The 16,909-nt window shown below is 44.0% G+C and overlaps 1 protein-coding gene across 1 annotated transcript in view; it reads left to right on the forward strand.

The window, feature by feature from the left end:
* NRP1 (neuropilin 1) overlaps positions 1 to 16,909 on the forward strand; it is a 184,759-nt gene that overhangs the window by 66,463 nt on the left and 101,387 nt on the right. The window contains exon 3 of the mRNA XM_015428988.1: positions 12,088 to 12,269. Coding sequence (XP_015284474.1) covers positions 12,088 to 12,269 — 182 coding nt within the window. The remainder of the gene's footprint in view (positions 1 to 12,087; positions 12,270 to 16,909) is intronic.

Genomic DNA, 16,909 nt, shown 5'->3' on the forward strand with positions numbered 1-16,909 from the left:
AGAAGCTCTAGGAATTGCTGGAAAGTCTATGATTTTATCAGAGAGTGTCTAGTGATTTCTAGAGGTACCCAGTGTCACTTACAAATTTTCCCAGAAGTGATGTCATGGTGCAGACAATGCCCCCCACACACACATATTCCTGCCTCTGAAGCTCCCTTCAGTTGCCAGGCAAAGCCTAGCAACACTAAACAGCAGGCTATAGCTTTGCATCTGAAGTATAACATCTAAAGGGCCCTATAATACCATTGTCCAGAGTCTAACATAACCCAATTATGCCACTGCAGTCCACAGGGTAGCTGCTTATGGACTGAATTTGATCAAGTTATACACAATCAGAAACCTGAAGCAGTCTCCTAGGAATGTTTTCTCTTCGTACACATTAATACTAACTGTAAAAGGATTGTGTAATACTTAGTGTCCGGACATGTACAGAACAAAAAGTTAGTAATAGAGGGGAAGTAAGAAAATAATATAGTGCCATCTAATGTTTGGAGAGGCTATATACTAAGTACATTACAACTGCCATTCAGCCTAGAGACTGTTCTGGGCCTACAGTTTATCCAGTCTGAATCTACTTGTATGTATGAACTCTGAGGATTCTTTGTTCTGTACGTGTATATCTGAGTTCCAAAGCAAGTTTAGTTGACTCCATAAGTTTATAAATGATCTGGACTGTTATTGTGTATTTACTGTATATATTGGAACAAAGTTTTGAGTCCAGTGGCACCTTTAAGACCTACAAAGTTTTATTCAAGGTATAAGCTTTCATGTGCACATCTGAAGAAGTGTGCGTGCACACGAAAGCTTATACTCGAATAAAACTTTGTTGGTCTTAAAAGTGTCACTGGACTCAAACTTTGTTCTGCTGCTTCAGACCAACATGGCTACTCACCTTAATCTATTGCATTTTTTGTTTCTAATCTATTAATTGCATATAGAACAAGGTGTTTAATCTTATAAGAGAGCGACTAGAAAATCAATTGCCATTTTCACCCACACTTATATGTTTGACTCATCTTTTTGCATAAGCTGATAGAGCTCTGGCTGACTTCAGGGTCTCTTGTTTACATACTATAGAAACAGTTGCTTTGGGCTCTCTTAAGATTTTGCCATTTTTACACTGAGTACTTTGGAATCCAAATAGTCCAGCATCATGTCAACAGCAATAAATTCCTTAGCCAATATTGGTACATGTGGCTATCAAGGAAGCAGAAGCTGGACATCTTTCCTCCTGTATCTTGTGTATCTCTTTCTCTGATATGCAAGTAATAAACTCGACACTTCATCCTTAATTTTTAGAGAGTCCCAAATGTTAGTGCTTTTGCTGAAACTCTGTGTGCCTCCTTTCATAAACACAACTTATATCATCCACTGTTTGAAATTTAACTCATTCTGCATCTTACAGATGCTTATGAGGGGGGGGGGAGACACAGAAAGAAGAACTGTGGTCCTGAAATCCACACATGGTTTTGTTTTGAAGATGTATCCATAGCAAACATTTTTATGTGTGCTCCTTACATGCTCCTAAGCAGCAACTTTTATGTGTGGAGAACCAGCAATTTTTGTGCCCTTTCTGATAAGGCCAGGTTACGTCCACCAGGTGTCTTCAGCAAAACATGTATAATCGGTCCACAGGGAGAACTTGCAATACTCCAGGGAAAATATGCAACAACAAGTACATTAGCCCATCCATCCAAATGGTGGGTTTGACAGGTAGAAAAATTCTCACCTACAATCACGCACTGTGTAGACTTCAGAACAAACATCTTACCACCTATTAACATGGCAGTCTGCACAAGCATCAGTTCAGAAGATCAGTTCAGCGGTGTGCAATGCTTTATAGAGAGCTTCTTCTTTCTAACGGCTGTGCTTACAGCCATGTTTGCAATGCATTTATGAGGTCACCAGCATATTCAGAAGACAAAAACAGACACAAGCAAATAATCGTAAGTGCTTATTTGAAACTGAGCGTGTGGAATTCTCCCAGATCTGTGTTCCATGTTACAATTCACATTGCCTCGTGGTCTTTTCTTTTTAATGGCTCTTGCCTGCCCTTTCCATCCCCCTCCTGAAGCCATAACTCAACGCTTTTCCAAATAAGAGCTGATCTTTTTTGCAACCCTCATATAAGAATCCTTAGGAGGAAACCTGTGTTCTTTCATAATTCTGGTGGGAATCTTCCTCAGACATTGTTTTACTGAACCATAAAATTAGGACTGTCTAGTAACAGCATGTTTGGCCTGTGGTTATGGAATTGGAAGGGGGGGGGAGATCCTCACGTTGCCTTTGAACCACTTCCCATTGAATAGGGAGCTGAGTGCAGCTTGCCTTAAATGCAGGGAGCATTTCAGTAGTGTGGAAATGAGAGATCTCAGGAGAACAGAGCGAGTGCAAAAGTGATTGTGGGGGTATATTTATTTACCATAATCTGGGCATGTGCCCAAATGCAAGCCACAAGTAGTCATATTTTGTTTCTCCCATTTCCTCAAATACCATAGCTGTTTATAACTCAGAGCTCTCAGCAGCACTTGGCAACGTCTCTATGTCCAGATAGCCATGCTCTAGGCCCTGTAGAGCTATAATGTTGTAAAAATATTTGCCCTGCCACTGATAGCAATAACAGAGCAATGATTTGCTGGCTGGGAGAGCCACAGTTGCAAACTCAGCATCCTGGGATGTGTGCCAATCCAGTCTGGATGTGCTGCTGAAGTGACACATTTTGTTTCCTTAGAGGAACGCCAGTGTGCCAACTGCATCCTGGCACAGCATTTTCTAATGACAAACTTATGGAGCAGAACCGGTACCAATTCTAGAGGGAGAGACAAGCTGCTTTCCTTAGCTTCCTCAGTAACAATGCCATTTGCAAGTTGCGACCTTACATTCTTCTGCTTTGAAAAGAATAACTACACTTTGGTCCCTGGTGTGGTTTCAAAAGAAGTGTTGCCCACCCACCCCTCGAATGAAACACAACACAATTTATGGGTTAAAACTGGGACTTTATTTACATACAAGCTGACCTGCATCATTATCCAATTTAAGCATGGGTTGGATTGTGCCTGCGAGGAAGGCTTCTTAACAGGGCAAACCCACCCTGGCTCAGAGCCAGGTCTGGAATCCTTCCGGACCCTACCCCTCACTTGCACTCTAAGTGCATACAGGGGACAGAGGAGCACATCCTCACCATGACTGCTAAGTCTTAAGGCTCACCATGTGCTCCTCCACCCCCGGAGGGGCCCCAATCTGAGGCTCCCAGACTGCTGAGCCCTTAGGTACCTCAGTTTGAGGATCCCCCTGTTGTGATGTTAATATAAGCTGTCCGATCAGCTGTCAGATCTGTATGATCTAAGTGTCAGCAGTGAGACTACTGGAAGCCTGTCTTGGCCGGTTTAGACCAGATCATGGTGTGAGGCCAGAGGCATGACTCAGCTCTAAGCTGATTAGATGTAATTATGTATATAAGTGGACAAGTGCAGTCCAGTGTATCTCTTCTGTGATTCATGGCGTCTGGCGAAGCACTCTGTCCGAGAGTTGTATATTCTGTAAATAAACTGTATATAGTTCACCACAGAACTGTGTAGTGTGGTACTATATAGTGCTGGAATTACTACTGACTGCTGGAGAGAGGCTGAAAAGGTTGGTGTGGCTGAAATAGTCCTGGAGGCTGGCTAATACCTATCACTGGCACTCAGGCCATCTGAAGCGCACCACGCAACACCCCCACTGCTGATATCTCAGGGTGCTTGCCATCTCCAATCCGCCCTCTCAACCCATGCTTTCCCGTCCCAGCAGGGCCTAACCAGATCACCAGGCCTAGTTATGCCACAACCCTCCAGGACCATGTGGAGCAGGCGAAAAAAGGCCCCCTCAAAGCCAATCAGAGAGACCCAAAAAAATTCCTGCTCAGCCCTGAAACCAGCAACTGGCTACTCCCACATGGTTCCCAGATGAGGGTGGGTGGGTGGGTGGGTGGGGAGCTCGTCTCCATCAGGAATAGTGAGGGAATAGCTGCCACCACTAGGTTTGGCTGGCCAGCCTTCCCTGATAGGTCCACGCTCCCGCGCTGCCTTCCAATAGGCTCACCCTCCCACGTGATTCCATTGAGGATGTGGGGGTGGGCAAAAGCTTGTGCTTGCGTGTGGGCAAGCACCAGTCTTACAATGATGGGGGGGGTACTTCATGCCCCATGAAGTACCCCATGATATGCGCTCATTTTCAGTGTGAAAAACCCCCCTTTGTATAAAAGTTGGCTTTTCAAATATAGTTCCTAGTGTTTTATTTATTTCATTGTTTGTAACTGCCAGATGCAAAGTTTATGGTGTGAAGATCATAGACTATTGGCTGCGTTCTAACTTTTCTCACCTACAGCTTAAAAATGCCATGTGGCCATCTCAGAATTTGTGATGTAACAATTCATTCAGAGTAGATACAGAATTTGTTGCAAACTGGAGTATGTGATTTGCAGTCCATCAACAACAACAACATCAAAATGCCAAATTGTCTATTGCTACAGAACAAGCATCTCAGTTTACGTTGTGGTGAAAAGGAGTGGAGTTTTGTGGTTTGGCGAAACAGACTGGTGTTTTGTGGCACCTTTCTGTAAGTAAATGACAATGCTGCTCCATATAACTAAATCAATAAGACTTCTACACCAGGCTGCCTTCATAACTAGGCTGGCAGATTCTATGGAGTAACATGTCCTAAGTAAAACTAGGTAAGCAGAAGAGATTCAGCATAAGTAGCTACTAAGTGAAATGTAACTTCACATTCACTTAGATACATTTAGATTTGTTGCAGTGAGATTCTGAAAAGTGTTTATTCTTGAAAGGGATCAAATAATGGAGGGACTAATAGCAAGCTAGTGGATTCCCACTGTATTAGAAAGGAGTTCCTACCACTGATTATCAGTGATCTATAGGTAGGGCTGCAAGGTCCCCTACTTTAGAAGACCACTCAGCAGCTGCCCCCAACCGCTTCTGCAGGGGGGGAACTGTGGCACAAATTGTTGCTGTTTTGACAGTGTGATGTCACTTCCAGGGCGAACTGGGATGTTACTGCAATGCATCAATATAACATTCTAGGATTCACTGCACACTCCATGATAAAACCATCATTTCTAGTGAACCCTACAGTGTTGTGCTGGCACAGTGATGTCACTTCCAGGTTTGCCCAGAAACTTAACCTGGAAGTGATGTCATCATGCTAGGCCAGGGGGACGCTCTAGCATTCGGCTAGAAACTCTGTGATACCATAGAGTCTTCAGGCCGCATGCTGGAGTGTCCCCCCGGCAACGTGCATGGCACTATGACGTCATCACACCAGGCACATCTGCCCGGTCCAGGCACTTTGAGGGCGGGGTTCCCCCTGCCAGCTGGATCTGGGCTGGTGGATTGGAGGCCCTAAAGTGGGCAAACTCCCCCCCCAGGGATCTGGCAGTCCTACCCAACATGGAGCTGGCAACCCTAAACTGGTGTGTTGGCACTGTGGACTGGCGGAGAATTTGGCATGTGTTTGAACTGGTCTGGTACTTCAAACCCATATTTCCCATTTCCTGGTAAAGTTTCTGGCACTGTGATAAACAACAGCATCATGAATGCAGGCCGAGAGAGAGGCAGGTTAAGGTAACATATGCATTGATCCACTTGATCCTTATTGTCAAGATATTACTTTTGAACTGCCCTGTATCAACTTGGTGGTGGAAAGTGCCATCAAGCTGCAGATGACTTACAGCTACCCCATAGGTTTTCAAGGCAGGAGACATTCAGAGGTGGTTTGCCTTCGCCCATCTCTGTGTAGTAACCCTGGACTTCCTAGGTGGTCTCCCATCCAAGTCCTAAACAGGCAAATCTTGCTTAGCTTCTAAGATCTGACAAGAATAAGTTATCCCGGGCCATCCATGTCAGGGTTTAATCAACTTAAATCCTAGCATTTTTACTTCAGCTTGCTTGTGTATCAAACAAACAGCGAAATTTAGGAAGCAGCTGGTAACTTTGTGATCCTTGCTTCTTTTAGTTAACTTTTCAATAAATAAAGGATATCTTTCGTAAGGATCAGCAATCCAGGAAGGTACAAGAGTCCTCCTGAGAAATACAGTTGCTTTACCTCAAATACTGAAAAGCGTGTTTCTGCTATTTTCTAAGACACAATGCAATAGAAAAAAACTCAGTTCAGAATAGCTTTTAAAATAATAATAATAATAATAATAATAATAATAATAATAATAATAATATACTTTATTGTCATTGTACACAGTACAACGAAATTAAAGGTGCAATCATTTCAGTGATCTACAGCCATACACATATACACTCACACAACCATTCACAACCATCCCATAAAATGGAAGGCGACTAAGAGCCTGAATCCTTCTTTCTAACTTTTTTTGCTGGCCATCTTAACCTAATGAAACATCTGTGAAACTGTCCTAAAGTGAACATTTCCTCTTTTGGTTTCCTTACCTTTGAAATGGGACAGTGAAGCTAATGCGCTGATCCACTGCTACTAAAACATCAGATGTATAAGGGGAAATGCTGTTAGCACAATATTTCACATATGTTAATGCTTACAGTTCCATCAGTGTCAGCTTTATTTTCTGTTTGATATATACCAAAGCTGGCATACAATTTTAACTGGTGAGGTAATGTCATTTTTAATTTAGAGAGCCTTTTGCTGTCCACTTTAACTAGTGATATCATCTTTGAAATTGTCTCCTGGGATCTCATGTAAACATAAGTAATGGGACACAGACTGTTCGGTGGAGCATTGTAAAAGATGGCAATGGTCATCACAAAGGCATTTTTTTTCCTTCAGTCTCTTCAAAATTGTCAGATGTAGTTTACGATACTGCCATTTTTAAATCATTCCCCATGCACTGATATAATTTGGGATGTTTTGGTGTGCATAGCAATAGATTGAACCTTCTAGAACAAATTAATAACAACATATTAATGTCAATTATAATATAACAATGAAAGGAAAATGCGATTGTGTGGATAAAAAGCCATTTGATAAATTTTAAAAGGCAATGTAATGTTGCCCAAAGAATTAGATGGTTAACCATTCCAGCCTCTTCTCTGGTATTACCAAAGGGACCCCCAAACAATATATACAAATCAAATGCCATCTAATGACATACCAGCTATGTTACTGTAGACCGATTCTAATCCTTCATTCATAACACAGTCACTGTGAGAGCACCCAGCTTTTTTAGGCTTTTCTTGATATTAATTAGCAAACTGATTCTAAGATTTGTTCTAGTTTTTATCATCCATACATGCATGGGTGTATTCCCACCCAGCCACTATCGCACATCAATAAAAATGCACAATGCTACTGGGCACAGGGCAGATCCCTGGGAGGTGGTGTATATCAGTGAAATGGATATTTTGCAGATAGGGAAGGGGCTTGTAAAATGCTGAGAGCAGCCTTGAGGCCTCAGTAAAAGGCAGGCTAGACCTACTGCAATAAATAATTGCAATTTGACTTTCTGAGCTGTGTGGTGTCAGACTTCTGGAAGGTGCTGGGGGTCTCAAGTGTGATACTCAGCTGGACTGTTGTTTTTTTGAAGAGATGTACAAAGCTTGCCTCAATCTATAGCCTTCTTGTGGTAGAGCATTCTTCTTGGATTCATAGAAATACTTCAGGGTTTCAGTTTGATCTAGGGTTGCCATCCCCCCCGCCAGGGTGGGAGTTTACTCACTTTCGGGGGGGCCAATCTACTGCAGCCCAGCTGACTGGTGGGGGGAGCCCCGCCCCTGAACAGTCCCATCCATGCCAATGAGCCCGGTACTGGCACTGGGCATGTTTGCAGGGGGGGATGCTCTTGCATTTGAGAAAAAAATCTTTTGTTACCATAGAGTTTTTTCTGAAATGCTAGAGCATCCCCCTGTAATGTGCCTGGCACGATGATGTCACTTCTGGCTGATGTCAATTCCAAAGAAGAGGGGGAACCCCCCCCCCCCGCCGGCAGCCAGGTAAGACCTGGCAACCCTAGTTTGATCTTAATACCATGTCTCTTATATATGCATGCTTTCTGTTCTCCAGACTGCAGTCTAGTGCTCCATCACTGCATCTGTGGACCCATATACATATAAATGTTGTGTGGGAGAACCAGTGGTTCTTGAAATATTTAAAGTTAGGAGATAGTTCCAGAGGGTAGCCATGTTGATCTTATACCCTGAAAATCTTGTTGGTCTCTAAGGTCCTACTGGTTTTAAAGTTAGAAGATACAGGGTTGGACCAACTAGCGTTTTTGCGTAATCATGCCCTATGGCCCTCCGTGTTAACATGTGGACCGCAAGCAGGTCACAGGATCGCAAGCATAGTCCTTTTAGTGATGGAAGGGGACTCCCCCCTTTCTTTTCCATCACTGGAAAAGTTGATTGGATCCAGCTAGCCTTGCCAAACTGACTGCCATGGCAGGCAATCTCCCGCTCCCAGGTCCTAGCAGCCACCAGTGCTTTTTACTCCAGCTGGAGCAAAAACGGGTGGTGGGAAGTCATGATGTCATGTCTGTATTGTTGATATTATGATACCCTAGGGACTTCCCAAATCTCTATGGTTTTTATCACAGAGATTGCGTCATTCCTAGAGCGTCACGACATCACTTTCAGCCACAACCAAAAGTGACATTACAACATTGTGCTCCCCGCCATTTTTGCCCCTGCTGGAGTGAAGGGTGTGGTTGGCAGCGCTAGATCCAAGACTAGAGTGTTTTGTTTGAAGTCTAAAACAATCCTTTCCCACTTAAACAGAAATTAGCAATAGAAACGATCAGTGCAGAATCTATAGTGTCTGTGACTGGGTTTCTTTGCACACAAAAAAGAGGGGACAATGGCCTGGAGGCAGAATACGAAGGGAGCCATTATAACACATCTGTCCAGAATAAGTGTGAAGATTTTATAATCTGTAATGGTGGGATAAGAAAAAGGGAGCAGAGCCTTAACCAGGAACAGTCCCTGACTTAATTTGGAGTGATGTCAAAATGGTATCACCTCCAACTGCTGTAATGCTATGAAAAACCACCAGTCATGACTTTTATTGTGTGTGGACTGTTGTTGAGAACCCAAGGCTGCTATGATGTCAAGGATCCTCGCTTGGAAATAAATTCCACTGAAGTCAAAGAGAATAATTTCCAACTGAATATTTGGGTTCAGAGTGTAGCTGCCCTTCTCCAGTCTATCGAAAATCTCTCATCTCTCCCAAATGACTGCCTGTGGTGCTTGACATTTCTCCAGCTACTTCCGTCAACACTCAAAAATGTAGTTCATTAGGTCTAGGTGACCTGGATTCATTCAAGGTAGCAAAATATCTTTAGAAAATCCAAATGGCACCGTTTTTCAACCTTCCAGAGCTATAATGTCAGTTTTGAAGATGATCTGTCTTGTTTCAAGAGTCATGGTCCAAAAAGCTATTTTCACCGTGTCCAAGGGTTTGATTTTTTACCCTTTTATTTCAACAGTATACTTCCATGCCTTATCACAAGCTACATTTGAAATCCCCTGAGTTTCATAAGTGGCTCACTATGCAGTGGAGGATACAGAGCTGAAGTCGGAGGAATAAAAGGTCAAAGCATGGTTGCATGGGCTGAAGAAATTGTGCTGTTTTGGGAGTTCTAGCCATTGGGCTGGATCCAGCACAGAATTTCCACTTGTGCTAGAACTCTTGTGCAAGTGGAAATGCAAGGCATAATAATAATTATTGTATGCATTGTGTGTAGCATAGCCGGGAGTTCCTAAGATTGTCTGGCAGCTGAAAGTTCTAGCTCTTTTAGCATTACGTACCACTAGGTCGTCAGCTAGACTTTTCTTTGGCTGAGAGCAGGGCTCTAGTTGGGGGGGAGCTCTCAGATACGGAGCTCCGGAAGAGAACCTCTAGGGGGCGGGGCGGTCATGTGGTGAAGCCCCGCCCCCTTCTTTACCCCGCCCTCTGCTTCGATCCTCATTCCGTTTGGGAATGAGGATGAAGCAGGAGGGTAAGTAGCCGGGCCTTCTGACACACTTCCGGTGATGTCAGGGGGTGTGGCCTTCTGTCACTTCCGGTGATGTCAGGGGGCGTGGCATATGCAAATAAGTTATGCTAATGAGTTATGCTAATGAGCTCCAGCAGCTCTTTTTCTACAACAAGACCCCTGGCTGAGAGAGCTCTGAAAGAGCTGTGACTGACCCAAAGTCACCCAGCTGACTTCATGTGGAGAAGTACAGAATCAAACCCAGTTATCCAGATTAGAGTCCATCACTCTTAATCACTACATCATGCTGGCTCTAATGCAAGACAAAGAAGCACCAAGTCAAATGTATAGTATCGACACTTGTGTTTCCATAAGATCTTCTGCAACAGCTGGTGCTTTCCTCACTATATATAGTGCCTAGACATTTGTTGCACAAAATCTGGAACTACGTTAAGGATATTCATGTTTCCACTTGCATGTTGCTAGACTGGAGCCATTGACTCAGAAGTTCTGTATCTACCATTCTCATTCAGGCACTTTTAACAGCAATAAGGGAGGAACCATAGGCTACAGATCAATAGTAGAACAGGTGGCTTTCATAGATAGGGTCCCAATATCAATCATCAGCAACCGTAGCTTAAAAGGTCTTTGGTACCAGAACTGGAAGCAGCTCTTGCCATAAGACTGAACTGTTCAGTCTTATGGCAAGAGTTGCTTCCAGTTCTGGTACCAGAGACCTTTTAAGCTAAGGTTGCTGATGATTGATATTGGGACCTATCTATGAAAGCCACCTGTTCTACTATTGATCTGTAGCCTATGCTACACTGTTGCCAGTGAGAGTAGACTGAAAAATAAGCTGCAGTTTCCTAGCATATGAAGCAAATCAACATAATTCCCTGTGAAGCCCCCAGAACCATGTCTCCAGAGTCTCCAACAACAGCATCACACTAAGGGGAGATAGGTTAGGCAGTAGTTTATTGTTGTTTTCCCAGATAATAGAGTCCCAGGTTCAAATACTTAAACACAGCCTGGAGGTCTACAGCAAGACCTGTGTTCCTGCCTAAAGTTTGTTGACTGGGACCTCTGTCCACTGCACCCACTCCACAGGGTTGGGCTTCCAGGCGGTCAGGTCTCCAAAGACTATCCAGTAGCAAAACATCAAGTTCCCATTGAACAAAAAGACTCTTGTGGGTGGGTGGGTGTGGGTCACGTTCACAGAGGAAGACAGTGAAGGCATCAAAATTACATTTTATGCCCGTTGCTTTATCTCAGTGAAAATGTGTATAATTAGGGCTTCAGCAATTTTGAGTTTATTGTCCTCAACTATATTTTCAGCGTGGCTCAAAAGTAGAGAACTTGTATACAAACATTAGAAAGAGGATTGTTTAGATTACCTGTTCTGGGCTAAAGCTGTCATGGGGGAAGAATATAGTGTCCAAGCAAACAAAGCTGTTGCTGTATAGTTGAGATGCTTTGAGCTGGGGAAAGTACCCCCCACTGGCCACAGTACACCCAGACATTGCTTGTGTGACTTGGTGATAAAAATAGCTTCATGTCTGGATCTAAGTAACGTAATGCAAAAAGAATACATATGCTTAGCTAAGCATCATTTGTGTCCATCTAACAGTAACCGTGGAAAGAGGGAAACTGGGAAAGAGCATTAAATATTTAGGACTTCGTTGTGCAGTTCTTTGGACCTATGTTTGGAGAGTTGCATGCAGAAATTAAAGCCAAAAAGACATTTTAGAATTCAGACTAGAACGTCACTGTTTGAAAAGAACTCTGTGTATTATGTATTGATAACAATGCTGCTATAGACAAAGGAATGCAATTTAATAATACAGAACTGTGCTTATGAGATTTCCTTTTTCTTGTTAATTGGTTACTTTAGCTGACATTGTCTGTAAGCATAATGGGCGCCATTCTTCCTAATAGTTCCACATTGCCAGATGATGTCTACAGACATGATGTAGTCCATTTTAATTATTTCATTTTGCTTACATCTCTCAGCATAATGCAGCTTCCAAGCGGGCCAGCATTTTTCTTCATTATGTAGGCTGCATGGCTACGGCTCCTAAATTAATTAGCTTTCTTTTCTTTCCTGGAAGTTTAAAGTTTTCTTTCTTCCATTTATCTACCAGGTACGATTATGTTGAAGTGATTGATGGAGACAATGCCAACGGGCGAGTGTGGGGGAAGTATTGTGGCAAGATTGCACCCCTGCCCGTGGTATCTTCAGGACCGCACCTCTTCATCAGATTTGTCTCCGATTATGAAACCCATGGGGCAGGGTTTTCCATTCGCTATGAGGTTTTCAAGAAAGGTAAGCAGATCTGTTCATGGCCGTTCTGCTATGCTAGGTAATTCCCACTATAAAAATTAAATTAGGATCTTTCACTTGAAAGGTCGAGCTTTTTAGAAAAATTAAAAACACTCTTTTTAACCAATTAGTGGCTGGCATGTTGAACATGAATGTGGGAGATCCAGGCTAAAATCTATGGGGGTGGAAAGTGCCATCAAGTCGTAGACAACGTTTGGCTACCCCGTAGGATTTTCAAGGCAAGATATGAACAGAGGTGGTTGCCATTGGCTGCCTTTGCATAGTGATCCTGGAGTTCCTTGGTGGTCTCCCATCCAAATACCAACCAGAGAGAACCCTGTTGAGTTTCCAAGATCTGATAAGATCAGGCTAGCCTCAGAGGCTCCATCTCTCAGCTCAATCTGATAAGAACTGCTTTTCCCAATCAAGTCAGGGGACCACCTAATTCAAGAATCTTTTTCCACCAGTGGCCAGTGAGACTAAGGGCTGCTGTGTCTTCTGCCAAGACACCCAAATGACTTCTTGCCCAGTGAGAAGATTGCCAGTATTCTGCCACAGCTTGGCTTGCTCTTAGACATAAGCGGAATGCTCTGCTCCTGGATGGGTCTAAGCCAAGCCCTGGCAGCGTTGCCGTAGGGTCCTGGCTTGGACCTGGCCAGTGGCTGTGGTGGCCCAGGAGGTGGTGGGTGACAACATACTTTAACTCAGGCCTCTGTCAAGGCACAATGGTACTTGATAGTTCCTATTGTTTGTGCGTAGCATCTAGTATTCAGTACTACCACTGTCATGACCATAGAGGTTCTGTTCAGCATCATGGCTGAACCTCTTTTGGTAGATGTATCTGCTATGAATTTATTCATAATTCCCAGTGCTGTTATGAGGATCATCAAATGTGACACCTCTGTGTGCAAACTCTAATAGAGAAATTCAGGATTGGGAACATTCATGCCCAATATATTTTTTAAAACTTATACTTTAGAGAAAATGACTAGTCCTGTTGACTCTGAGACTTTCCAAGTTTTCTTTGAATTTAATTTAACAATTAAGTACTTGCTGGATCAGGTGAAATGCTCCATGCTGGCAAAATCAAATCCTTTACTGCTGATGACAAGACATGCTTTATCAGTATGTTTTTCTTCCTTTAAAAAAAAAAAACTCCAGAAAAAAATCTTTACTTAGTACCGACTATTCGTTGAATGATTTATAACGCTGCCATTTTTATTGATGTGGTAACCTTTGCAGTCCGGGGATGTGGTCTGCTCTGCATTCCCGCAGAGGATGATGGGATCAGAATGCATTTCAGTCCACATGGTTAACAGATGGCAAAGAGGCTCTGATTAGTGCATCTTTAAGGATTTCAGGTTAGGGAGGCAGATGAAGCACAATAATTAATATAATCTAAAGTAGGGATGCCAGCCTCCAGGTGGGACCTGGGGATCCCCTGGAATTACAGCTCGTGTCCAGACTACAGAGATCAGTTCCCCTGGAGAAAACGGGAGTGTGGGCTCAATGGCATTATACTCCACTGAGGTCCCTGCCCTCCCCAGGCTCCATCCCCAAATCTCCAGGAGTTTCCCAACCTGGGTCTGGCAGCCCTATGCCCCCATCCCCTGCCAGTGGCCAGGGAGAACCTAGCAGCCCTACTTTCAAGTATCAACCTGACGTCTAGTCAGAGCCAGCCTTAAGATGGCCTGAGACCTAAGAGCACTACACTGGGGGGCAGCAACCTCCTACCTCACCCATGGCCATCCCCCATTAACAGTGAGGCCATCAGGCCCCTCTTGGGGGCAAAAATCCAGGGTTTCAGCCACCCTGACACAGCAGATGCTTCCCAAATGCATGCTGAAGCTAGAAATGGACTGTTTCCCACCCACCCCCAGTTTATCTCCATGTGTCTTTATTTTTCCACTTTCTTGTCCCGCATTAATTAACACCAGACATTCCGGGAGCTGCAGTTTCCAGAATGCAGAATATCCAGAGTAGGGGAAGGAGAAAACGGAGGAATAAAGAAAGATGGTGGGAATACACTGCAAGTATTTTACCCCTTCTCAGCTGTCACTGCATTGTTCCCCATGAACAGGGGAGATAACTTGAGTGTGGAGAGGAGAAAATTCTCCTCAGGTTCAGATTTGCCATCTGAGCAAGAAAGGCATTTGGCAGTTGGGAAGCTTATCTTACACTCCGAGCCAAAGAAATTTCATCAGTATCTCTTAAATAAGTCAGATCTCATAATGAAGCAGGGCAGACTCTCAGGAGACCATGAAGTTACCCACCAGCCAGCTGGCTCCCTGTCACTCTTACACCAGGAGCCAGAGGAGATAATATTCCTTACCATCTTGATCCCCCAGGCCTCTTTAAAAACACACAGCAAGCTGTGTCTACATATTCCCAAACCCTTGTGAGATTTCTTTTTCTTGCAAGAGCTCGACCATTTCCGGTTGCTCATTGCTAGGGTAACCATAACAGTAGCCCAACGCTCATGAGAGAAAGAAATCTCATGAGATATCAGGAAGCCCATAGGCTATATGCAACATCTCCATTTTTAAAGGTGTATCTCCTCAAGAGATGACAGCAGTAGTAGTAGGATTGCCAACCTCCAAGTGGTACTTGGAGATCTCCTGCTATTACAATGGATCTCCAGACGACCAAGATCAGCTCCTCTTGAGAAAATGGCTGCTTCAGAAGGTGGACTTTATGGCATTGTATCCTACTGAAGTCCCTCCCCTCCCCAAAACCCTCCCTCCTCAGGCTCCACCTCGAAAATCTCCAGGTATTTCCCAACCCAGAGCTGGCAACCCTAAGCAGTAGTTAGGTGGGTAGCGATAGTAAGTGGGAGGCAGCCAGAGCTGCCTGAGGCAGTAAAAACGTCCTGAGTTGCCACTGTGCCTAGCATACTAGCAGTGCCTTCCAAAGCTATGTTTACCCACTCCAGCTTACGAAATTCCTGGAAATTTAGGGGTGGTCCCTGCAGAAGGTGGAGTTTGAGGAGAAAGGAGCTCAATGTGATTCCATAGAGTTTGCCCTCCATATCTGCATCTTTCTCCAGGGGAACTGACAGGGTTGCCAACAATTTCCTTGGAAATTCCTGGAGATTTGAGTGCAGTGCCTATAAAGAGGGGAGTTGGGGAGGGATTTCACTTGGAATATGTGATATACCATGGAGTCCACCCTCCAAAGCATGTACAGGGGAACTGATCTCTGTAGTCTGGGAATCAGTTGTAATTCCAAAAGACCTCCAGGCCTATCTGGACAGCATCAACCCTAGGAACGGACCTTTATAGTCTGGAGCGCAATTGTCATTCCAGGAGAACTCCAGATCCCACATGGAGGTCAGTCACCCTATCCAAAGCAGAGTGGAACCTTTCTAAGTCCATTGAAGTCAATGGACTTAAAAGGGTGTAACTCGACTTACTGCGGTTTCTGTGGAGATGGCTAAATGCAGGCACCTCCAGGAGACACCACAGGGCTGAACAAAGGCTGACCATCATTAGACGGACTGGCAAATGGCCCCTTGCCCTGTGGTCAAATCCTTTGTTGAGTAACTGGCCGCTGTGTAAGTAGTGAGATCACTCTTTGGCACAAGCCTTAGCAATACTTGGAGGCAGACTGATGAATCGCACATTCAGAAGCCAGGAGGGCCCTCTAACCAAAACTAGATAATTAATGAATAACGTAAACCCCCAGGGTGTTAACTTTTATACGAACAAAGGTTTTCCTTTTACAACAACAACCCCCCCATAAGCATTTAGACTCTTAGGGACTGCAATTTCAGTGCCTTGCCAATTAAGCCTTGCGCTTTCATGCAATGGGAGAAGCACTGAAAGAGCTGCTAGACAAGCTGTTTGCAAAAATGAACGTTTTCCATGGGGCCCTTTTTTTCCTTGATAGTTTTAGTGGCAACTCAGCAGCTCCTTTGCATTTATTTTCTTGTGTGATCATTTAAGTCTCTCTCTGAAAGGCATTTGTCACATTAAGGCAATATTATACATGAGAATATATGCACACCAAAGTCAGAAAATGCAACGTTACAGCTCTCAAAGTAATGCCACTTACACTGTATATCAAAGTAGAAATGATATCACCATATACATGGATGGAAAAAATTACACGTACATGTGTGGTCTAAGAACTGTGGTTGCTGTGAAAACACACACATTTCCTTTCTTTCTAAATGTTTTAATGTATCTAGGCTAACACTGGATTAATACTAGATTTTTGGAAATTTCATATAGTATAAGTGACAACCTATAGCGGGAGATGCCACACTGAAACTATCAGAAGGTATACTTGGCAGGAGCAAGAAGGTCCTTAGGGCTAGCTGTGGTATGATTTCAGGCTTCTGCTGCTGAGTACTACTTTTCTGTAGGGTTGCCAGGTCTGGGTTGGAAAATACCTGGAGACTTTGGGGGTGGAGCCAAAAAAGGGTGGGGTTGGGGGAGGGGAGGGGCCTCAGCATAGTACAATGCCACAGAGTCCCCCCTGCAAAGCCACCATTTTCTCCAGGGGAGCTGATCTCTGTCAGCTGGAGATCAGTTGTAAAAGCGGGAGATCCCCAGGCCCCACCTGGAGGCTGGCAACCCTACTCTTTTGGTATTGCATGCTCCCTGACTTACAGTGTGATTCAGTGCAGAGTTATTCCTGTG

Source organism: Gekko japonicus, unplaced genomic scaffold, assembly GCF_001447785.1.
Source record: "Gekko japonicus isolate JY-2015 unplaced genomic scaffold, Gekko_japonicus_V1.1 scaffold1330, whole genome shotgun sequence".
NCBI classification, from domain to species: Eukaryota; Metazoa; Chordata; class Lepidosauria; order Squamata; family Gekkonidae; genus Gekko; species Gekko japonicus.